This window comes from Fonsecaea pedrosoi (assembly GCF_000835455.1).
Source record: "Fonsecaea pedrosoi CBS 271.37 unplaced genomic scaffold supercont1.6, whole genome shotgun sequence".
NCBI lineage: Eukaryota > Fungi > Ascomycota > Eurotiomycetes > Chaetothyriales > Herpotrichiellaceae > Fonsecaea > Fonsecaea pedrosoi.
The window spans coordinates 2,311,054-2,333,763 of NW_013550610.1; the positions used below are offsets into that span (position 1 = coordinate 2,311,054).

Below are 22,710 nucleotides of genomic sequence, written 5' to 3' on the forward strand. Positions count from 1 at the left end.
CGCCCGTTTGAGGTGATGCTGCTGGCCCTATTTCGCCGCATTCGGCCTCTCCGAAAAAGGGAAGACGGAAGGACGTTCCCGATATGAACAGAGCATCTGAATTCCAAGACAGACAGAACCTGACATACCGCGCCGAGAAATCTCAAGGTATGTTACGTAGTGCCAAACCGTATAGGACTTCCTCTTTTCCAGCAAGGATACTGTCGGCCCCATCCAATGTTGTCATGACATTAAGCTCCACTCATTTTCCCCTTTTTTGTCATTTCCCTTTTCGGCTTCATGAATTGGGCAAGAGTTTCCGGTGCGTGGTCAGTCGCACTTGAGCGGAACGGATCAAGAATGGATAACAACAAGGAGGAGGACGTCAGGGGGTTCGGAGAATCCGGCGACAGAAACGAATCAGACTGAGTGTCGTTGCGTCCCTCGCGGAAGTATCTGCCCTCACCGTGGTTTATTTATCTATCTGTACAGTACTGAGAGAGATCCCACCCAGAGGTCACAAATCTACCCCAACGCAAACAAAACCATTGGAAATACTTCAAAGTAAATCGCTTCAAGGGGACTATTCACCATCTTTTGCAGCACGCATTCCGACAAACAGAAATCCGCCGAGAGAATGGCAAATCGACCTCGATCTCTCGATAGCCACGTCTTCACCATCGAGGATCTCCAGGCGCTGGGCTCTAAAAAGCTCCCGAAAACGTATCGTGGTAAGGTCGACGTCGGTTTTTTTCTTCGCTGCCAAAGGCTGACAGCTTTCTATCAGAATACTACAACGAAGGCGCCATGGATATGATATCGTAAGTTTTTTTTTTTTTTTTTTCGTTGCGCTACATACACAATGTCTCAAAAAGCCAAGTAGCTAGCAATGGCCATCATCGTCTTGCGAGGCTCGTGAAGAAAGATCCCACTGACACTCGACACTAATACGGGCAAGATTACGCGACAACATCGCCGCTTACGACCGGTATCGGATCCTGCCACGCGCTTTGCGAAACGTCCAATGTGTTGATACCTCGACGACCCTCTTTGGCTGTCGGGTAAGTAGACCACTATCTTGTCGTTTACATGTCGTGTCCCGTATTTCACTGTTTGGGATTGATCCCCCCCAATTCTTGTTGCCAATCTGTCGGGGGCTTTTATAATAGGTCACCTTCCCCCTGGGCATCAGTCCCTCGGCCATGCACAAGCTCGCGCACCCCGAAGGGGAACTGGCAACGTCGCGGGCGGCGACGAACATGAACGTCAGCATGTGTTTGTCGTCGTACGCAACTACCTCGCTGGAAGACGTGGCGGCGCAGGGCCGCGGCAACCCGTACATGATGCAGATTTGTGTGCTCAAGGACCGGAACAGGACCGCGCAGCTTTTGGAGAGGGCTGAAGGTCGGTATTTAGCCATTCGCCATACATTCTTCTTGCTTCTTGCCCTTCATTTCCCAATCCTCTCCAAACCCCACGGGAAGATAAGACAACTGCTGACATGGGTCTCTGGAACACAACCCCGTTCTCGCCCAACAGCGGCTGGCTACAAGGCCATCTTTCTGTCAGTCGACGTCCCCGTCCTGGGCAGGCGTCTCAACGAGTTCCGCAACAACTTCACATTACCCAACGACCTGAGTTTCCCCAATATCCTGTCTTCGGGCCACGACGAGTTTGCCAAGGAAGAAAGCTCGCAGGACTACGGTATGTGTGTGTGTGTGTGTGTGTGTGTGTGTGTGTGTGTGTGTGTGTGTGTGTGTGTGTGTGTTGCGCTCGAAATTGCCAGATTTCGCTGTTTTCTGGTTGCTTAAAAAAGTCGTCACACTTACTTTCTTTCCTGTGCAGATTCAAGTCTGGAGTGGGCGGAAATCATCCCCTGGTTGAAGGGGAAGACGAGGATGCAAATCTGGTTGAAAGGCAGTAAGTCGGTCAAGACACCCACACCTGACTCCCTTTAGAGAGAGTCGAGACACCCTGTAATAGGGGGGTAAGGAGGATAAGTAAGCTTACTGGTAGTTCTAGTCCTCAGCCCGGCCGACGTCTTACTTGCCATCGACCACGGCGTGGACGGCGTTTTGATCTCCAACCACGGCGGTCGCCAGCTCGACGGAGTCCCTGCCACCCTGGATTGCCTGAGGGAGTGTGCACAAGTGAGCCGGGATCGAATCCAGATGGCTGTCGACGGGGGAATCCGTCGTGGTTCAGACATGTTCAAAGCCATCGCACTCGGAGCGCAGCACTGTTTCGTCGGCAGGGTCCCGATCTGGGGACTTGCGGTGAGTCGTGTGCCATCTGCCATCTGCTATTTCATGAGATCCTCTCTACTGCTACTGTTTATAACCTCCGCACGAGGCATACCTATTAACGTGCGGTTTTTTTCGCTAGTACAACGGACAGCAGGGGGTCGAGCTGGGCTTGAAGCTTCTCTTGGACGAGTTTCGCACGACTATGGCACTTGCAGGGTACTTGTTACTATATCCACACGCTCCTGTTCCTTGGTCTTGCACCTACGCTGACTGATCTCAATGCTGGTAGATGTCGCACGGTCGGCGAGATCACACCAGAGCACCTTACCTATCTTGAGCCGGGAGGTCGACTGCACAGGTTGTAGATCCCGAGAGGGCTGTACCGGATCCCACTGGAGTTGGGTGGGTGGATGGTGGACCGTAGACGGGAAATATGTAAAAAGGAAGGATTCGTTATGAGGCAGTGTGGCGGGCTTTGGGCAGCGCAGACTATTACATCCACAGGAGGCGCGGTCTGTGGTGTGGCCTACCAGACTGTGAAGAAAGGCGCTTCACTGGATGTGCGATGCACTCGGCTATTGACGGTGAATTCCACACCTTGGATATAGAGACACGGGGCGGGCAGATCTGGACAGAAGATGAAGTCATTCCTCATCCATATACTCACAATACCTACCATAAAGTTCGGTTGGCGGTTTGTTCGCGATGCCTCCACAGCAATCCGTGTGTATATAGTGTCAGATCCGATACGCTTGTGGACACAGCATCAACAGCGAGTTCGTGAAATGTCCAAAGCATGAAAGCAGTCAAGACGACAGATGCGTAACAGGGGTATGGAAATACGAAGAGGCCAAGAGGACACTGTACAAGTGTCGCAAATGCTCAACCAGTGTTGCAGGTATTTGAAATGTTGATCCAATTCGTGGACGAGCTACTCTCATACTGACTTTGTGACTTGAGTATCAGGTCGCTTTTGAGGGCCTACCAACTCCAGGGCTTTCCCATTCCAGTCTCATCCAGCAGAGCTGCCTCTAGGCCGCGAAGCTCCTGCTCTTTCATCTCCTGCCAGAGTTCGGGATCGTCGGGTGGTGGCAAAGAAGACTTCTCGAAATCGATAAACCTCGGCCCCTGTGTGGTGATCAAGATGTTGTACTTGAACACATCGCCGTGAACGAGTCCGCAGGCATGCAACTCTTCAAGTGCGCTCTCAATGTCCTGGAGATCGGAGATGGAAGCTGGCCGGCCATCGATTGGCTCAGAAATGAATCCAACAATACGTTCTGGCGTGCCCTCATAGACATAGCCCAGTAACGCAGGTCCCAATTGTGACTGTCTCTGTGCCAGAATTTCGTAGGCCTCGATCTCGCGTGAGATGGCACCAACTTCGAATGCGAATCTTGCAATCTTCAGATAACCCAGCCCCGACCCGGTATCGACGTACTTGACTCGGTGGTTCGGCCTGGACAGGACACGAAGATCAAGGACGTCGAAAAGTGGGTAGGAGCCTACCAGCTTTTCCGGAGGTATGGCGTGGAGTCCGAAATGATCTTGTAGGCACTCAATCCCATCGGCAAGCCTCGACACGGTCAATGTATTCCACGTATCGTACCACCCATCGAGCTTGCACAGCTCGCGAACAAGTGCGAAATTCTCGGTTCTCGAGTCTTCGGGGAGGATGGTGTTATCAGTTATGAAAACATAAATGACTCTCTTCCCTCTGTTGTCCTCACGTAGGAGCCGATAGTAGCAGTCATCGGGACTCATATCCAGATCTAGCATTCTGTCGCGTATGTCTTGTTGAGGTGACTCGCTGGATGCCGGGGAGTTGGTTGGATTGAGTGGCGACGGAGGTTGTGACGTTATCTGGTGATGGAGCACTCCAGATTCGGTGATAGCATTGTAGACTTGCTCCCAGATAGTTGAGTCATATGGGTTGCTACTCAGAGCTGTGTTCAAGAGAGGCTTGATGCATTCGAGGTCAAAACCGCCAGAGGAGACTGCGGAAGTGAATTCAAGGAGATCATCTCGCAGGCATCCGCGCCCCGTTGTCGAAGGTAAGTGGCTTGATGTTGGATGATCATTTAGCGAGGACAAGAATAGGAGCGTAAGACTGCGGAGTTCTAAGTCGACACTATCAGCAGAATATCTCTTGACAGGATCGGGGCTGCCTCACCTTCTGGGCCGAGTCGACCAAGCGCATCTGACGAGCAAGACAGGTCTTTTCTGTCACATGTCGCCTTGAAAGAGGCGTGGAGTTGACCAAGTGTCTCTGCAAGGGATCTGGTCTGGACGATGGGTTGAGTGACTTCTGACTGCGTTTTGTCTGCCATGGCGACAGGCACTGCGCTGGTAGGGGATGCGAGCCTTGTATTCCGCTATGCACCACCGCCCCAATGCTAAGCTACTCAGCCACTTCCATGCATCTCGCAAAGGTCGCATCAAGGTCAGTTTCAGAGTTGAGAGCTTTAAAGATGATCTGAAGGATGACATTTCGTAGACAAGTATTTATGCAGTGACGGTATCTGTCGAGCAGTGTCACTTGTTAAAGCGGCGGCAGTATACTCCAATAATGGATAAGCGTCGTCGCACTTTCTGCTGCGACAACAAACGACGCGACTGTCACTTTGTTACGCGAATGTGTGATATCTTCAATCTCCAGTAAGTGCTGAAGCCTGATCACTGACCTTACCGTGACTCAGAAGGGCCGCTCACAGCGTCTGTCTCTTTGGACAGAAACGAATTTCCACCAGATCGAGAAATGAAGTGTCCACATCTACCTTTGATCCAGAATCGTCGCAGCACACCGCCATGGGATCATCACCCCCTTAGCACTGGACACCATATCACCCTCGCTACTTCATTAATGATCCACAACATATTGGACAACCTTTATCACGAGGACAAAATCTGCGACAATTCTGTGGCGTCCTCTGGAATCGCGTTCCGATTCTCTTTGTTCGGGTTTTGTGCTGTCTAGTCGGTAGACACGCATATCCCTGCCTATCCTGTGTAGGTTAAGAATACACAAATGGAACAAACAGATAGGGTTCTCCTTTCTTCCTTGGATGTTCTCTCCCTTTTGTTTGTGTGGGTGTCGTCAAAGATGTCAGTCTTCAATCCCGCACCTTTTGTCAAAGTCGGATTCACTGGGCCTAACCGCCGCAGACAATGAAACGTCCATCTCTGTATTTCTCACCAGAACTTATACGTCTAGCTATCCGGTTTTCCTAACGTGTCGGGTTGTATCCGACGGCAGCCGCAGGAGGATTGCGATAGCTACTCGCCTACCATCACCTTCAGACCGACGGATGATCAGGTCTCGCGGTTCGGTTGGATCCCGGTTCCTCGCTCAGACAATAACATATTCTCACCCAGACTTCCCGTCCAAATGAGGGGACGGTCGACGGGCTCCATGAACCACAATGTCGGTTGAATTGCTCCGAAGCACAAACAAGGACAGAGACACTTGGGGAACTTTGCTTTCCGCCCCGGCAGTCTCCTGCACCGAAGAAACCCGTCCTACTGGAGGGAACACCGTCTGCACATGGCAAGTTTGGCGTGTTCATTAAAAGCCAGTCTTCGGCAATGCATCTGCCGTGGTACTGGAAGAGAGGCGGCGGCGGCATTCGAGTAGCCTCAAAGCCATCAATTAGCCTAATAACCATCTCTATACCTGGTACTTGGAGCAACTACAGTCAGTAGCTCTTTGCACTAAGGCTCCTTGTCCTCGAGCTAACCGGTTTACCCCATACTTCATTCTATATAGAGTAGTCGGGTATAGATAGGGGATAGTGAGAATAGTCATCGGGTTGCTGCGTTGTCGATCATCCCGTCTTTCCCCAACGTCATAATCCCACAACATAATAATGTTATGCATATTCCCCTTCAGGCCAAACTCCATGTTGTCCATGTCCATTCCTCCTCCCGTTGCCCTCCGCCCTCGAATCCCCCGCATTTGTTCCCCCTCACAATTTTTGGTCATTTCCCCAGTTTTGCTGGACTTTTGCTTAAACTATACAACACCATCGGATGTTATCGTCACCGTAGAGTAACCCTTCTAACACTGGTCCGATCCACATCGACAAGCTTCCCTGGCAAAGTAGACAAGCTAATAGTGCAGATCATCGCAACGGCTTTAGGCTCATGTCGAGCGGTTGTTTTCTTGCTTTGTTCGTTGGAGATGGGGATGGAGATGCGCAGTCATCCGCCATCGGAGCTTCGCCGAACAATTGGCGAGGATTCGGTAGACCTTGGGTCAATGGACCGCGAGAGCTGTGTGTTAGGGAGTGAGCATAAAGAGAAGAGAAAGGTACGGTGTGGCAAACCCCTCTCCTGTCCAATTGGTCTTTGCTATCCCTATTCTCGAAAAAAGAAACGTGAGCTGGCTCTCCATTTCCTTGTTGGAAATCAACAAACCATCCCTGAAGTGACTGAGTGAGCGGACGAGCACTGCTCCTCCTCTCACCAAGGAACAGCAATGCTGTTGAAACCACTATTCGCCGTGCTCGCCGCGGCCTCCACCGCTGTCGGGTACGTAGTCAACAACGGCACGGCATGCTACGTGTACCCAGAGTCCCTAACGCACTTTGGCGAACCGGTCGACGACACGCCCTCGATCCTGCAGGCCTTTGAGCTGTGCGGGACGAACGGGTCCGTCATCCTGACCGAGAACACGTTCCACATCAACCAGGTCATGAACACGACGGGCCTGGTCAACTGCGACGTCGAGCTGCACGGCGAGATGATCTGGAGCGACAACATCCCGTATTGGCTGGGCCATAGTTACTCGGTCGTGTACGCCAACCTGTCGACGGCGTGGTTTTTTGGTGGGGAGAATGTGACGTTCAAGGGGTTTGGGAAGGGTCGGTTCAACGGGAACGGTGAGTCGCGACGACATCTCTTTCCCTTTCGTCTTTCCCCCTCTTCTGCCGAAAGAGAGAGACGTGCAATCATCCGTGTACAAGATGTTGAACGCTATGCTGGGAATGCAACCATATGTGATGTGTGTCTCGAAGAGAAGATATCCTAACCCACCGCTCGAAACCTTGCAGGCCAAGCGTGGTACGACGAGAACCGCAACAACAGCAATCAACCCGGGCGCCCCATCGCCTTCACCATCCTCAACGCAAAGAACCTCTGGATGGACGGCGTGTCGTGGAGCCAGGCGCAGTTCTGGCACTCGTTCATCTCGCACTCGCAAAACGTCAGCATGTCCAACATCTACATGAACTCGACGAGCAACAACACGTGGTTCACGGTCAACACGGACGGGACCGACACGTGGAATTCTAGGGATGTGTTTTATACGAACTGGACTGTTTTGGGAGGTTTGTCTTTTCATTCTTTCCTCCCTGCCTCCCTCCCTCCCTGCCCATCTGACCTCCGCGTCTAGGCGACGACTGCATCGCCATCAAGGGCAACAGCACCAACATCGTCTCCCGCAACATCACCTGCTACCGCACGCACGGCATGCCCATCGGCTCCGTTGGCCAACAGCCCGGCCACCCGGACTTCGTGCAGGACATTGTCTACGAGGACGTGCGCCTGATCAACTCGACCAACGGCGCGTGGATCAAGGCGTGGCAGGGCCGGTCGCAGGCCGTGACGAACAACGGCGGCAGCGGCGGCGGAGGCGGAGGGTTCATCAAGAACGTCACTTTTCGGAACTTTGTGCTCGAGAACGTCGGTCAACCGATCAGTATCACGCAGTGTGTTTACGGACATGATCCGAGCGTGTGTGATACGAGCGAGGTGAGTTTTTACCCTCGTCTTTTCCCTTCTCCTAGTCCCTCCCTCCCTTCTATCGAAAAAAAAAAAAAAAAAAAAAAAAAAAAAAAGGGGGGGGGGGGGGGGACACTTCTTCTTTTTTAACCCTATACAACCTCCCTCCAGTCTAGATTGGCCTGTCTACATACTGGAGTATCCACGATTTAAAACACTAAAACGGATGTGTACAAATAGCTCCAAATCTCCGACGTGACCTGGCAAAACATCACGGGCACGTCGCACTTCGACGTCGCCTCCATCATCCACTGCTCGCCGCTCGTGCCGTGCCCGGGCCTGAAGTTCATCGACGTCAACATCACCACGGTCAACGCGTCCCTCGGCCGGCCCAGCTTACCGCAGGTCAACCTGTGCGCGAACATGGTAAACCAGAACGTGACGACGGGCGAGAACGCCACGGGCATCCCCTGCCACGGGTTCGCGCCCAACGACATGCCCAACGTGCTCTACAGGAACTGGCCCGAGCTGTTGCAGAGGGTCATACTCAGCGTCACCGTGCCCGAGGCGCAGCGGGATAATTGTCTGCATCCGGGGCCGGATCCCGCGGCGGCGGGGTGTGCTCCGCCTCCGTATTGATATCCAATACAGTGATGAGGTGGGCATGGCTTTGACGCAGAGAGAGAAGTACATACAACATGGAGAGAAGTGGAAAACGTAACGATCTGACCATGAACTTGCCTGATAGATACAAAATAGAAAGTGGCTTATTCCAAAATACACATTCAGCTTATCAGCCCTCGATATCAGTCCCTCGTGTCTTTTTCGGCTGAAGACTTGTGTTGACTAATCGCTGTGTGTTGTTTGTTGTACACCATGGATTTCTGACTTCAAGACCCAAGCCGGGAGCGGGAGAGAAGAAGGAAAAGAAGTCAAGCAGAGCAAGTATATAGTAGGAAAGTGCGATATTTGCAGCCTACACATATATGGACGGCAGGCTTGATCAAGGTGTTCGTTGGTAAGAGCCCATGGCATGACTTCTGCGAGCAACTCGTTAGGAAGGAGCGCATATCCTTGTATAGCAAGACCATGGCACAGTTCCAGTGAGCCACCCACGTTATCGAGCCAGTTTCTCGACCAGCGACGCCACCTTGACCAATTTGGCTTCCATCTGACGTCGCCCAACCACCTGCAAGCCGATAGGAAAGCCCTCGTACCGCCGGCGTTTCTCTTTCGTGTCTGTCTCCATGGTCAGATTTTTGGTAGACAGAAGTCATAGAGCCCACAGGAGCGAGAATACAAAGACTTCTAGAAACACCGGCAACTTACATATAGACTGCACCCTCTCATCCATCGGTCCTCGCGGAGGAGGCAACTCGACGTCGTCCCTACTCAAGTCCACGGCGCCACACTGCACAATGGCGGCAGGATAGTCGAGGACGTTCCAGATGCGCGAAAAGTGGCTCCGGATCAGCGTGTCGTGCGGCCGCGGCAGACAGCTCTGGGGAGGAGTGAGGATGACATCGACGGGTCGACCGGAGCGGGTTTTTGTCGCTGTCGACGCCCAGTATTCCAGCCAGTCGGTCTGGAGTTGCAGTCTCTCCGCACTCAGCGCGAAGAGGTCTGCCAACGTGCCTTCGTCGCAGGGGTAGAGGCCACCTTGTTGGACCGAGTCGGTGTATGGCTCGCCCGTGAGGTTTCTCGCCGCGTCCAGCGCCTTTTTTTCCCCCTCTCATATTAGCATCGCACCCCCACCTACACTGACGAAACTGAGGGAAAATGTACCTTGCCACCCTCGAGCTTGAAGTGTCCCACAGCGTTTTTGGCGAGCTCGGCACACTTGTAGAACTCCATGTCCACAACCTCATGGCCAGCCGCCCGCAGCTTGTCGCAGGTCTCCCTGAGAATTCGGAGGAGAGGCGGCAATGGCGTGGTTTCGTGGTCTTCCCAGATGACCCCAAACACGAGAGGCTGCTCGGGCAGTGGTTGCGAGTCCCAGGGCAAATAGCTACATCCAGGGTCGTGCAGCCAGGGCTCTGCATCAGATACCGCGCGGAGGAGAAGCTCGCAATCTCTCATCGACACGGCCAGGACGCCGTTGACACATAGAATACCGACCGTTTCTGCCCCGTCGGTCAAATACCCCTGGAGCCTGTGGTATGGGAGACGACCGGAAGACGGTTTTACCGCGGAGACGCCGTTGCAATAAGCTGGGATTCTGGGACAAACGAGATCAGGAGACCTTTTCTCGTTAAGAAACAACTGGGACGAATGGGGGCCTACCTCACCGACCCTCCAACATCGGTCCCGATGCCCATCAAGGCGCCCCGGATCCCAAGCAACGCACCCAACCCGCCCGAACTCCCGGCGGCCGTGAGATACTTTGACCGAGCATTCCGCGACTGCCCAAAGACAAAGTTCTCCGTGTCGGGCGTCATCATGGACTGCGGGACGTTGGTCTTGACGTACATGACCGCCCCGAGCGACAGGAGCATGTCGACGATGACCGAGTTGCGCGGGACGGGTTTGAATGCAAAGGCGGCCATTCCGATGGTCGAGTCCACGCCCGAAACATTGATGCTGTCTTTCAGGGCGATCGGGAGGCCGTGGAGTGGGCCCAGGGGTCTTCCCGTGCGGTGGATGTGGTCGTCGAGGAAGGCGGCGCGGTCGAGGGCTTGGTCGAAGAAGATTTCCGTGAGGCAGTTCAGGGCTTGTTGGGCGATGGCGGCTCTCTGTTTTTGTCGCAAAAAGGGCCGAGATGGTCAGCCAGAATGGATATAAACTCGAAGACTCGATAAGCTTCATTCCCCCCATGCTGGACTCTACATCGAGCCGAACTCACTCTCTCTCTCAGTCACAGGGCAAGGGACATCTTTCGAGTCCTGATACCACACCTCATCTCACAATACCCACGGTTCCATGAATCACTCTCCGATCCTCGTAGAACTACCGCGGTAAACTTACTTTACAAAACGCCCTCGTCACCTCCACACTGGTATATTCTCTCGCATGGATCTTCTCCAACAAACCCACAGAGTCATACTCTTCAGTAATCTCCAGCTCGCGCGGCGAGAGCAACGAACAAGACCGGGGGAGATGGAGCAGATTGTCGTCGTCTTCGGGAAGCGAGATCTTCCACTCTGGGGGAATCTTGCTGTCTCGCTCGGCCAGCTTGCGACGGCTGATGTCGAGGTACGCGGGTTCCGGTGTTGTCGCTGGCATGATCATGTTAAATCTTTTGAATAGTTATTGGATTGTGCTTGGTAGGCACAGGTTGTCCTTCGATGGTAACCCGGGTGTATAATCAATCAATCCACCAAAATGTCCATCTCTTGATGAACGAGTCTATTCTGAATCTTGGCAATGTACATGATCCGAATGTAGAAAAGACTGTATTAATTATTATCCTTCTTCGGAACTCAAAATTAGATAGATACAGGTAGTTACTCAGTCCTCAGTATCGTGCATCTCCATGTCCCTATCCCATGCCCAAGAAGGCCAATCCGCAGTGGCCGCTTACCTAAACGCTCAGGGCAAGGGCCATGGCATTATTAGTGGCATTATGCATTACCATCACACATCGGAATTCCCGCCGCATTGTTATCGGCGAGAGCCGTTCTCCGTGAACCGTCTTTTCGGGACATGTCCACCCACCAACCGAGAGATGTGGGCGTGATGGATATGATATCCCGGGCAGACCATGGCAAAGCACAAAGTCAAAAGTTGGACATTGACTGTTTGTATGTTGAATGGTTGAATGGAAAAATCCTTGACCTTGTGGACCCTTTGACGTTTGTTTATTGGCGATTAACTAAGATACATAATACATAACAACATACGTGCCAATCTGGGTATAAGTCCGGGATACGCGCTGCCGGCCTATCGACTATAGCCGTTCCCAGTACCAAATACTGAAGTCCGACTTCCAAACTGTCTTGACGGAGGTCTTCTTCTTCACACTCTCGGTAACCCTGGCATAAATCAGTATACACTACACGGCCAACGTTCGCCGGTCAGTACACTCGACACTCTACACTCTACACAACCTCGCAAGCCTTGCAAGTCTCAGAAATGGTGATCGAGGACAAGAAATACTCGTTCGACCGCGACCTGGTCGGGTACGGCCAGCAGGGGCGAAACGCCGAGTGGCCCGGCGGAGCGCGCATCGCGGTCAGCATCTGTGTCAACTACGAGTAAGTAAGTCGTGTTCCGTTTCGATCTTTGGAGCGCATTTCGCGGGTTTTGGCGGGACCGCAAATGGGGGGTTTCCGTTGGAAGAGAATGGGCCAGGGGACCCGACGTTTTGTGTCTATGATCCTCAGATGTACAGTGGTTTTTCAACAGGACACACTCTTGTGGGCTTACTTACCCGTGGCCTTTTTCTGTCGCGGAAAATGAATGAAATGAATGCTGGTCTGGAAAGAAAACTAAGGCCCTGATCCTGTCTAGAGAAGGCGCCGAGTCGACCGTGTTGAACGGAGATGTTCAATCAGAGACCCTGAACTGGGAAAAAGGTATTAACTCAAAATCTCTCCCCCAAATCGCCATAGTCCTGGATAGTATGGGAAACAGTCTATTTTTCTGGGGGGGGAAAAAAAAAAAGCACAAGGGACACCCCGTATCACCGGGACTACTTGCTGACCATCATCGTGTTTGTCTCTTGTCTCCATCTATAGCCGGTGGTCCCGCCTTCGTCAACGCCCGCCAACCCAACGTCGAGTCCGAGTACGCGTACGGCGCGCGCGCGGGCATCTGGCGCCTACTGCGCATCTTCGCCGAGCACTCGCACCCCTTCACGCTGCTCGCCGTCGGCCAGGCGCTGGAGATGAACCCGAGTGTGGCCAAGGCGTGCGTCGCCGCGGGCCACGAGATCGCCGGCCACGGGTACCGCTGGATCGACTGTCGCGACATGTCGCCCGAGGAAGAAAAGGACAAGGTCAAGCGCGCGATCAGGGCGATCCAGAGCACCGCCGGCGTGGACCCCGCGGGCTGGTACGTCGGGCGGATCAGCCCGAACAGCGTCGGCGTGGTGTGGGAGGCGTTTGCCGAGATGGGCCTGCAGTTGAAGTGGCAGAGCGACTTTTACGCCGACGACGTGCCCGTCTGGACGGATCTCCCCCCTGAATTGGCGAGGGTGCAGGAAGAACTCCATCACCTCCAAGAAAAAGGCGACAAGCCCAAAGAGGGCCTCCTCCACGTCCCCTACTCGTACGACTGCAACGACATGAAATTCCACTTCGCGGCCGACGGGTTCGGCGGCGCCTCCTTCTACCAGTACCTCGTCGACGCGTTCGACATGCTCTACGAAGAAGGCGGCAAGATGATGTCGATCGGCATCCACGCGCGCATCGTCGGCAAGCCTGCCCGTGCCAGGCAGTTCCAGCGGTTTTTGAGCTATATCGCCTCCAAGCCGGACGTGTGGGTGTGTACGCGGGCCGAGATCGCGGAGCACTGGAGACGGCGGTTCCCCTATCAACCCGCGTCTGTGAAGGACTGATGTGTTGCCGAACAGAAAAAAAGGAAACCACTTGACAGTCATTCTTCTCGGTGGGATATCCTGGTTGGCTCTTATTCTGCTTCGGGCAGCTGGATATAGTTGCATATGAAAGGGACGGGCTATGTACACCTCCCCCTTGACCCCCCCCCCCCCCAAAAAATCAAAAGTCTCCCCACATGGTCCAGCCGTCCATGGGAAACGTGTCCATGGCTTGAATGATGCCATCGTACATCCACGTCTCGTTGATCTGATAATCCTCCAGCACCGTCTCAAAGCTGTTCCATACACTGTCCTGAACTCTGTTTTCAGCGTATCGGTTGCCGTCGTTGTTATTGTTGTCCCCATTGTGTCCTAGAAGCGACTCCCCTCCTACAACCGCCGCATGCTGTCCCTGAGTGATTCTCCCAGAGATCCGGCTCGTCCGGCCAGATACCGACGTCGACGCCGAAAAGGGGCCGTGGTTCCCCTCGATCGTGGCCGAGACGAGACTTTCAAAGGCGTTGCGAACTTTACGAGCCGCAGGCCACCGTTCAGAGATGGCGTACAGCATGGTGCTGCAGGCGCGGATGTCGCTGCTAAAGTTCGCATCAAAGAGTGTCGGGTCAAGACAGAAGCAGTACACCAGCGCGAGGCCCGCGACAAAGTTGGCGTGCAGGGCGAGCAGCGAGAACGAAATATACGACTGGTTATTGTGTAGTCTTTTGTACATCTGACAAATTTGCCCAGCCGAGTAGGCGAACAGGCGAAAGTCCGGATGTGATGGAGACAGGGACGGAAGTAAAGGCAGGAATAGAAGCACTAATGCCTTGTGGTACTGTATCATGTGGTAGTCGGTGGTGCTGTAAGGGAGCTTCCCTTCCTTTTCGGGATGGGAGACGTACGGGATGGCAGCCTTCCACTCCTCGAGGGCATTACGAAGTTTGGCGATCTTGTGTGGATTGATTTCGGACACCGGCTTATCCACCCGACAAACGGTGTGGCAAATTTTGGATTCGAGCTGCTGGATCCTGATAATGTGGATGGCTGGTGTCAAGGAGGTGATGCCGTGTGGATGGGCCAACGACTGAGCAATGGCGGCCGTGATCTCTTCCTCCGATTCGTACGAGTCTTCAATGTTTGCTGGCAAGGCGACGTCGATATCCCTGTCCGAAACCGAGTATGGACGGCCGACAGTCCTGGCGACAGACCTTTCCAACATGTAGGCGGTCCAGAATATGCGCTTGCGCCGTTGGTCGACCAGGTTGGATAGATTGTTGGTTTTCCGATGTAGACCACAGTCGAGGCAATGTCGCATTGTTGTGCCTATCATCCACCTGTTAAAAGTCAGTCTCCAAAAAAGAGATAGAACGGCCGGTTTCCATACCATACACCCGGACCAGTGGGCGATCTCAACTGGTAGATAGACAGTAGAAGCATAGCCTCCAGGTTCTCCAGGCTTCGCACATCTGAGATTATGTCAATCTCTGTCAGGGCAGCGGCGTAATGAGACTACTGATGTTAGAACTGCTCGCTCAGGCTCCAGAGTCTCCTCGGGTGTACGAACCTCGGGCGACGGATAGGAATTGTCATCGGCCAACTGCAGATACCTGGCCCCAATGGCATAAACCAGATGTAAAATTGCATAATCAAGTCGTCTAGACCGGGCCTCTTTTGACTGCGATTGATGAGCAGACATCAGACTTGCGCGATCTCTGTTCAGGGCATGAACCCTCTTCTTGGACAAGAACGGGTGCTTGGGGTACACCTTGAGTAGATAAGTGCTGGTGAGTTCCTCTCCCATTTCGTCCGCGGGCATCTCGGCGAAAACAGCATTCTCGGATGCCGGCGGCTGCCTCGAATCCTCAGAGGTAGCAAGATGCTCTGGCCGAGGACATAGGTCTCGTGCATTCGATCCCAGATTTGGCACATTCATTGCGGATTTGACGAGCTTAGCCAGCTGAAATCCACTGGATGTGCCCAGATAAGAGTTTGGCGACAGCGCGACGAAGCCCACTCCCAGTTCCAGGCTCGGTTCCGAGTTCTCCTCCCTGTCATCGGGGCCTCGCGGCTCGACAGACACCCTTGAGGATCTGGCAGCTGCTGCCTCGTTCATGTTGGCGAGATGGTCTGCTGCCAATTTGGGATCGACGGTGGTCAGTGATTGCTCGAGGTGAGCAATGTGGTTCTCCAGCGACCTCACATACTCTGACGGGTACACTTGCTTCACGCCGTAGGAGCAAGGCTCACCAGCAGAGAGGCAGTTGGAACAAGATGGAAATTCATTGTCGCAGCGTTGTTTGCGTCCTTTGCATCGCTGGCAAGCAACGGCGCTTCGTGCTCGTCGTTTGGCTGGTCGCTCTTGCACGTCATCGTCTTGGGGACTGAAATGCTGTACTGCATGCATACTGTTTTCCTCTGTCACGCTCGGCAGGACCACTCCGATTGAAGCTAAGTTTGTTGCCGGTGACACCCCCGTGTGATCAAGGCCGGGTTCTTTGGTCTTCCTGACAATCTTCTCGTAGCATTTCGTGCACGACGAGGTTCACTCCTTACTCGTAGACATGATGTTCCTGGTGATCATACAGGAGTCGAAACACAGTTTCTTACCCGCCGGACAGGGGGCTGAGAAGATACCAGGACCATCATGTTTACCTAGGTTGATCAGTGCTTCCGACCAAGTCAGCCTCGATAGGCTTGAGATGCTCATCCGGCAGGTATCCCGAGACTAACCCACCCTTATCGTTAGCACCTTACCTGATTAGGACGGTGCTATCACGTGTCAGCAGTTCTCACCAAACCTTGATAAGAGCTTCCTGGCTTTTCTCAAGGTGGGAGAAGCCAACAATTATTATCGTTGATTCTTCCCACGCCCCGGATATGAGAATCCGAACGGACGCTATGTATCGCTCGGGCAGCTGGTCCAGCACCACAGGAGAAGTCCGCCCTTTTCTAAAGCCAGTCGTAGAATCCCACAACTAACCAGTCGAATATCCGCCACCGCGTGTTCACGGCCATTGGCTCATTTCACTTGCCCTTATCGCCTTCACTGCGAGGCTCCGATGAAAAGCGTCAAAGTCCCGAGTAATGCTATTTCTAAAGGCTAATCAATATACGGCGGATGTGCCGAACACCCCGGCTTGCCTGGGTTGGTACTTGTGGTCTTACTCTATCAGCCGATATGTCGAGCACCAGGGACCAAGTACTAACCAACAATGACCATCGCGCATTTTTGTCGAAGATAAGAAAGACAACTCATCTGTGTATGTTATCTCTGAACAGAATAGAAATGATGGTCTTGGGAGCAGCCCAGCCTTGCTAAACCGCCAGTTCTGGGCCCGATGACTGACCCATCGGATTTCCCGTCTGCTATATTCGACCTTGGCTCGTTGATATCAAAGGACCTCACAGTCGAACAGATGTCGGGTCTTTGAATTGCAGCTATAACTATATCCCACGCGTCGCTCCATGCTGGCTCGTGGCGGCCCTGACAAGAACGTTTGTCGATAACTCCCAAAGTGTCTGAGAGAAGACGCATTCTGGATAGCCTCTCCAAATATGACCATCAAATCTTTCCTACGCCGAGTCGATCAGCGGATCCAGACTCAGGACAGTAGGATCCAGAAGGCTGAAGGCACGAGGAAATGGGGAAATGAAGATCTCGACCCGACGCCGTATGTTGTACTCCTGACTCTGACGGCTCGTGTTGCTGATATACCATACAGTGTCCAGCAAAGAACATGGCGACATTGGAATTACTTCATGTTCTTCTGGGCGGTTTCCTTCAACCCGAATCAATGGAATACGGGATCAAGTCTGGTCAATCAGGGATTGGTGAGTTGTGTAGCCAACGGACCATTCATCATGAAAATGCTAACATCAAGGCAGAAATGGTGGCAGGCCCTGCTCTCCATCGCGGTGGGAAACTTGATGTGCTCGATCGTCTTGGTCATTCAATCTCGCGGACCCGCTGTCTACCACATTGGATATCCGGCTTTTGTGCGCGCCAGTGCCGGCATGTTTGGATCTCTGTGGTTCATCTTCCTCCGAGGCTGCGTCGCCATCATCTACTTTGCGACCCAGACATTCTACGCGGGGAAGCTGTTTGACGTGATGCTTCGGTGTGCATTCGGCCACAACTGGCAGGACATTCCGAACCACCTCCCCGAAAGCGCCGGCATCACCACTCGAGGCCTCGCCGCATTCTTCCTCTACTGGGCCGTACAGCTGCCCTTCATGCTGATCCATCCCCAGCGCGCCAAGTGGCTCTACACCATCAAGAGCGTGATCGCCCCTCCCGTGCTGATTGCGGTTTTCGGGTACGTGGTGGGCAAGAACGGAGGTTTGACGGGCTCGTCGGAGATCACCAAGACCACCACGACCACGGCGCTCGGCTGGGCGTTCATGAACGGCATCAACTCTGTCAGTGGAAGCATCTCGCCCGAGATCATGTCCAACGCGGATCTCGCCAGGTACGCCAAAAAGCCCTCGGACGCCGCGTGGGCCCAGGCCGCGGGTATCTTCACCAGCAAGACGTTTGTCATCTTCATGGGCATCGCGTGCTCGAGCGCCTCGCTGAACCTCTGGGGTACTGCGTACTGGAACATGTGGGACCTCCTGGGCGCCATATTGGACCACAACTGGAATGCCGGAGCGCGAACAGCCATCTTCCTGGTCTGTCTCATCCAGGCCCTCGCGGTCATGGCAACCAATCTGGCGTCAAACTGCTTGCCCGTCGGCGCCGACTTGACAGGCTTGCTCCCCAAATACTTCAAGTGAGTCTCTCTCTCGGGTCCGCTGTGACGAATGCTATTCCATAACCTTGCTAACCGCCATCAACTTTAGTATCCCGCGTGGTCAGGTCTTTTGCGCAGTGATCAGCCTTGCTGTGGTGCCCTGGAAACTGCAGGCGTCGGCACAGACGTTCCTGACCTTTTTGGGGTCCTACGTCGTCTTCATTGCCCCGGTCATCTCTGTCATGATGTAAGTCTTCTTTTTGCACCCCAACTTATGTCGGCTGGTTAGTTTCCTGTGCTGACAATATTGCGTTTCAGTGTCGACTATTGGGTCGTGCGCAAGGGCAACATTCACGTGCCGTCTCTATACGACGACAGTCCCGACAGCCCTTACTTCTACTGGAAGGGGTTCAACCTCCGCATGTTTGCGGCGTGGATTGCCGGCGTCGTCATTGTCATCCACGGGCTTGCCGGGTCATACAACCCCCACTTCAACCAGGCCAGCAAGGACATGTACACGATGGGATTCATTCTGGCATCCTTGACGGGCGCCCTGGTGTATTACATCCTGGTCCGCATCTGGCCGATCAACCCGTATCCGGCGGATCGTGCTGGCATGCCCATGACGTTGGAGTACCTCGGTCGCACAGACGGGTATTTTGAAGACGACGTTATCGATGGAGTCGGCAGCGAGCACCGGCAGGAGGTCTTTGACGAAATGATGCCGTCCAAGGAGAAGGATGTTGCGCGCACCTTCACCACGCTGGCCTGAAGCATTATTTTGCACTGGCGGGTTAGAGAATGGACAAGTGCGACCAGGGGGCCGATAGCGGCAGAGTGCATGCTATAACCAAACGTATCTGGTAGTATAGAGTTCTCGGCGGGGTGTTTGCAAATTCCCAAAGACATGTTTGTAAAGCATCTTTGATGGACGAAGGTCGCTCTCAACCGCACCACTGTTTTGTCATGAACAAGTGTTGTGCCTCTCTGACAACAACATGTAGTATCTGATCAGTCAGTTGGGACGAGACAAATCACTCGGAGACATGGGGCTGTAAGAGAGGAAATTGAGCGAGGCACAGCTCGTCGATGAGTAGGGCGATGCACAGATCCAGGTAGCGTTTATGGCCGTCACAGAGAGCGTGTCTCAGTCGGAGCTCGCTGTCCTCAACTAGATCTCTCGCCTCTGAGTTTGTGGTCAGGGAGCTTCAGTTCAATCCCATCCCGCATGCATGCAAAGTCACAAGGGCCTCCGAGTAGACACATCGCTTCCGGCTTATTGGAGATTGTGATTTGTTCAATTTCCGTTCGCCTATTAGCGGGTCGATCAAGTGTGGTTGATTGCCGAGTCGGTGTCATCGCCGGCTAATGTTTAAGGCATCGGCATTTCCTAACGCCAGTCAAGGAACTTGCCGAAAGGATCCCTCTCGCGCACTGGCTCCTGCTTCTGCCCCGTTCTTATCTGCAGATCCTAGCGTTGACTTTCGGCAGTGCCGATATCAAGTCAACGCAGAAGCTTGATTATCCGAGTAAAAGGGGCTCGGAACATGCGAAACTCTCCTCGTCAGCGACCCCGAACGTTCTGATCGTCCCTGTACGCGCGTTACTGATTTGCGAAGAGGACCCAATGGAGCTATCCCGAGAGAAGCTGTCCAGATGTTGCTGTTGGTGCATCGGCGTTGCACGGATTTTTGGTAAATTCATGACAGAAAAGAACCACATCCCCATATCCACTTGATCTTCGTGGATCATAATAAAATGCATCCATTGGCTCTGCAACGCATGAACGCTGGATGTCAGTCAGACACGGCGACTTTGGGCCTTGCATTGAACGGATCGACGGGTCTTTGTCACCGCTGGAACCTGGGATTTCGACCGTTTCATTCGTTCTTAATCCAGCTTTGTGCAGGTCGGTTACCTGCTCTTCATACCAAACAGCTGTTGTTGACATGAGCATGGATGGTGCATATATGCAAAGTCTGGTTGTGGTGTTGTGTTCGCCATTTGTACTTTTCCCTGCCATTCCCTTCTCGAGTCCTGCCATCCTCGGGCTTTTGTGCTAGGTGAAGGAGAAGTCGATACTCGGCCGAAGGTCCTGCTTTGACGACCATGACCGAGTCTGCTTCTAGAAATGATTGCAACGAGCACCATGAAGCACAGACGATTGCTCAGGAGGCCAACCACGAGATAAAATCCGTCCCAGTCACCATCACCAAGGATGGAACATCAGACACCAGCGCGACAAAACCAGAGGCCAAACCGCAGACTGAACTCACGGACCAGACTCAAAGATTGCCCTTCGCACGGCTGATCATCGTCTACTTGTGTCTGGCCATGTGCTTCTTTGTCTCTTTCCTGGATGTTAACTCGACAACGACCGCACTACCAGCAATTGCTCGATCGTTGGGGATTTCTAGCACCATCACCTGGGTTGGTACATCATACCTTCTGGCCCAGTGTGCCTTTCAAGTACTTTACGGCCGACTGGCGGATATCTTTGGACGGAAGCCTGTCTTGATCGGCTGCGTGCTCAGCCTGATCATCGGCGATATTCTGTGCGGATTCGCCAAGAATGGGCCCTGGCTCTACACCTGTCGAGCCATTGGAGGTATCGGCGGCGGAGGCATCAGTTCTCTGGTTCAGATCACCGTCAGTGACCTGGTGTCACTGAAGGAACGGGGCAAATATCAGGGCCTGTTGAGCGGCGCAATCGGGCTAGGTGCCGGTGCCGGTCCATTTACGTCCGCAGCGTTGGTCCAAGGACATGATGGACGATGGCCTTGGGCATTTTGGGTCCCTGCTATACTGGCATCGTTGTGCATTCCACCACTAGTGATTCTGCTTCCACAAAAGCCGGTAGTGGGGAACTGGAAAGACAAGGTGCGCAAGGTGGACTGGATGGGCCTCCTGACTGCGGTGACAGGGATCTTGTTTGTTTTGGTATGGCCCTCCTTTTTATCTCAATTTCAATCTTCATCTTCCCAAGTTCCTTTTGGGTCGGAGTTGCTCGTTCGCGGACCTGAATCTCTCTAATCTTGCTCGCAGATCCCTGTCAACTCCGGAGGAAGCGTATTCCCATGGCACAGTTCGCTCGTCATCGCGTTGTTAACTGTCGGATCGGTCCTGACCGTCTCATTCTGCCTCGTCGAATGGAAGTTGGCGCGGCTGCCGATGATGCCGCTTCGTCTGTACTCGTCGCTGTCGCGCAGCACGCTTTTCGCACAGAACTTTCTCTTTGGGTTCGTGTGGCAAGCAGACCTGTACTTCCTGCCTATCTATTATCAAGATGTTCGAGGGTTTGCCCCACTGAAATCTGCATACCTTACCTTGCCTTTGCTTCTTGCCCAGAGCCTCGGCGGAGTCTTGTCGGCGCCGGCCATGACTTTTACCGCAAGGTGTGTACAATGCTTCTAATGAGTTTGTTCCTCTCCGAGTCGTGCATGTCTAACACGGGCTCTCAGGTACATGCCGGTTCTGTGGTTAGGATTCGTTTTGTGGACAATCGGGGCAGGGTTGAAGCTTTTATTCTCCCGCACCACTGGAATTGGGGTATATGTGGTTGCTGCTCTGGTTGAGGGTGCGGGTGTCGGTTTCGTGTTTCAACCCTGTAAGTTGTGCATTTCGTACTTCGACCCCTTTCTTCCCACGCGTCGATGAATTATGGCCGTTAACTGTTGGTTGGTGGCAGCTCTTGTGGCATTACAAGCTCTTTCAACAAGGCCAGACGTCGCCGTGACCACGTCCACGCGCAATTGGGTCAGGGCATTAGGTTCGGCAGTTGGCGTGGCCGTGTCGACGGCGATTCAGTACAGCGTGACCATCAGTTCGTTGCCCGCCAATCTGCCCACAGACGTTAGCTCGGCAGTCAAAGCTGGGACGTGGATGGTAGATGGCCCTGCACCTGCCTGGGACAATGCAGTTCTGGACGCCAAAATGAGGGGGATTAACCGAGTGTTCATCAGCTTCTTACCTCTCATCGGACTGTGCCTCTTGGGGTGCTTGTGGATTCGCGATATTCCCCTGCGTGGAGACGAGGACGAGGACAAGCAGACGATCCAAAAGCGACTGATCTCGAGGTATAGCAAGTTGACCGAGATGATGCCGAGGAAGGCTGGTGCTGGTTGATTGTGCATAACTGTGTCGTTTGGTAATTGACTTTGTGCTCCGGTAATGAAGGAGATTGAAATGTGGTGCGAGATGTGGAAACAAAGATGATTATGCACTGGCTGACGAATTGATACATTATTACCCGACGTCGCTCTTCCCATACATATTCCCTGCGCCCATTAACTCGACCCCCTCCTCCTCTTCATCCTCCTCCCTCTTTCGCCTATATCCTCCGTCTCTCTCGAACTTTAAGCCCCATCATGCCCTAGATGGGGGCTTGCAAAATCAAGGTCCAACGCGTATATCAACATAGTATCGAGAACAGCGAACATGGGCTAGAAAAATTGAGAGAGAAAGTAATCAATTTGGAGTAATGCGCTGGTAGACCTAGCTATGTATATGTGTTCCTGTTTGGCAATCTGAATGTGGAAAGCTCGCACTTTGACAA

At 53.3% G+C, this 22,710-nt stretch overlaps 8 protein-coding genes across 8 annotated transcripts; 5 read left to right on the top strand and 3 right to left on the bottom strand.

Moving 5' to 3' along the window:
• Positions 1-616: 616 nt before the first annotated feature.
• Positions 617-2,590, top strand: Z517_09675 (uncharacterized protein; the record flags this gene model as incomplete). The annotated part of the gene is made up of 9 exons (XM_013425583.1): positions 617-710; positions 767-800; positions 938-1,040; positions 1,149-1,383; positions 1,519-1,683; positions 1,825-1,899; positions 2,002-2,255; positions 2,365-2,441; positions 2,515-2,590. 9 exons carry the CDS (start codon positions 617-619, stop codon positions 2,588-2,590), a joined length of 1,113 nt encoding a protein of 370 aa, XP_013281037.1.
• Positions 2,591-3,206: 616 nt separating this feature from the next.
• Z517_09676 (uncharacterized protein) lies at positions 3,207-4,555 on the bottom strand (the record flags this gene model as incomplete). The annotated part of the gene is made up of 2 exons (XM_013425584.1): positions 3,207-4,345; positions 4,399-4,555. The coding sequence occupies 2 exons, from the start codon at positions 4,553-4,555 to the stop codon at positions 3,207-3,209; spliced, it is 1,296 nt and encodes a 431-aa protein (XP_013281038.1).
• A 2,147-nt stretch (positions 4,556-6,702) lies between these two features.
• On the top strand, positions 6,703-8,585 carry Z517_09677 (uncharacterized protein; the record flags this gene model as incomplete). The annotated part of the gene is made up of 4 exons (XM_013425585.1): positions 6,703-7,105; positions 7,277-7,552; positions 7,618-7,976; positions 8,187-8,585. The coding sequence occupies 4 exons, from the start codon at positions 6,703-6,705 to the stop codon at positions 8,583-8,585; spliced, it is 1,437 nt and encodes a 478-aa protein (XP_013281039.1).
• A 478-nt stretch (positions 8,586-9,063) lies between these two features.
• On the bottom strand, positions 9,064-11,168 carry Z517_09678 (uncharacterized protein; the record flags this gene model as incomplete). Its single annotated transcript, XM_013425586.1, has 5 exons — positions 9,064-9,185; positions 9,276-9,663; positions 9,732-10,164; positions 10,230-10,678; positions 10,911-11,168. 5 exons carry the CDS (start codon positions 11,166-11,168, stop codon positions 9,064-9,066), a joined length of 1,650 nt encoding a protein of 549 aa, XP_013281040.1.
• Positions 11,169-12,017: 849 nt separating this feature from the next.
• On the top strand, positions 12,018-13,443 carry Z517_09679 (uncharacterized protein; the record flags this gene model as incomplete). The annotated part of the gene is made up of 3 exons (XM_013425587.1): positions 12,018-12,139; positions 12,396-12,505; positions 12,623-13,443. The coding sequence occupies 3 exons, from the start codon at positions 12,018-12,020 to the stop codon at positions 13,441-13,443; spliced, it is 1,053 nt and encodes a 350-aa protein (XP_013281041.1).
• A 160-nt stretch (positions 13,444-13,603) lies between these two features.
• On the bottom strand, positions 13,604-15,826 carry Z517_09680 (uncharacterized protein; the record flags this gene model as incomplete). The annotated part of the gene is made up of 3 exons (XM_013425588.1): positions 13,604-14,756; positions 14,807-14,931; positions 14,987-15,826. 3 exons carry the CDS (start codon positions 15,824-15,826, stop codon positions 13,604-13,606), a joined length of 2,118 nt encoding a protein of 705 aa, XP_013281042.1.
• A 1,151-nt stretch (positions 15,827-16,977) lies between these two features.
• Positions 16,978-18,927, top strand: Z517_09681 (uncharacterized protein; the record flags this gene model as incomplete). The annotated part of the gene is made up of 5 exons (XM_013425589.1): positions 16,978-17,093; positions 17,145-17,253; positions 17,308-18,194; positions 18,265-18,402; positions 18,474-18,927. 5 exons carry the CDS (start codon positions 16,978-16,980, stop codon positions 18,925-18,927), a joined length of 1,704 nt encoding a protein of 567 aa, XP_013281043.1.
• A 1,337-nt stretch (positions 18,928-20,264) lies between these two features.
• On the top strand, positions 20,265-22,280 carry Z517_09682 (uncharacterized protein; the record flags this gene model as incomplete). The annotated part of the gene is made up of 4 exons (XM_013425590.1): positions 20,265-21,095; positions 21,201-21,550; positions 21,617-21,762; positions 21,844-22,280. 4 exons carry the CDS (start codon positions 20,265-20,267, stop codon positions 22,278-22,280), a joined length of 1,764 nt encoding a protein of 587 aa, XP_013281044.1.
• Between the last annotated feature and the right edge of the window lie 430 nt (positions 22,281-22,710).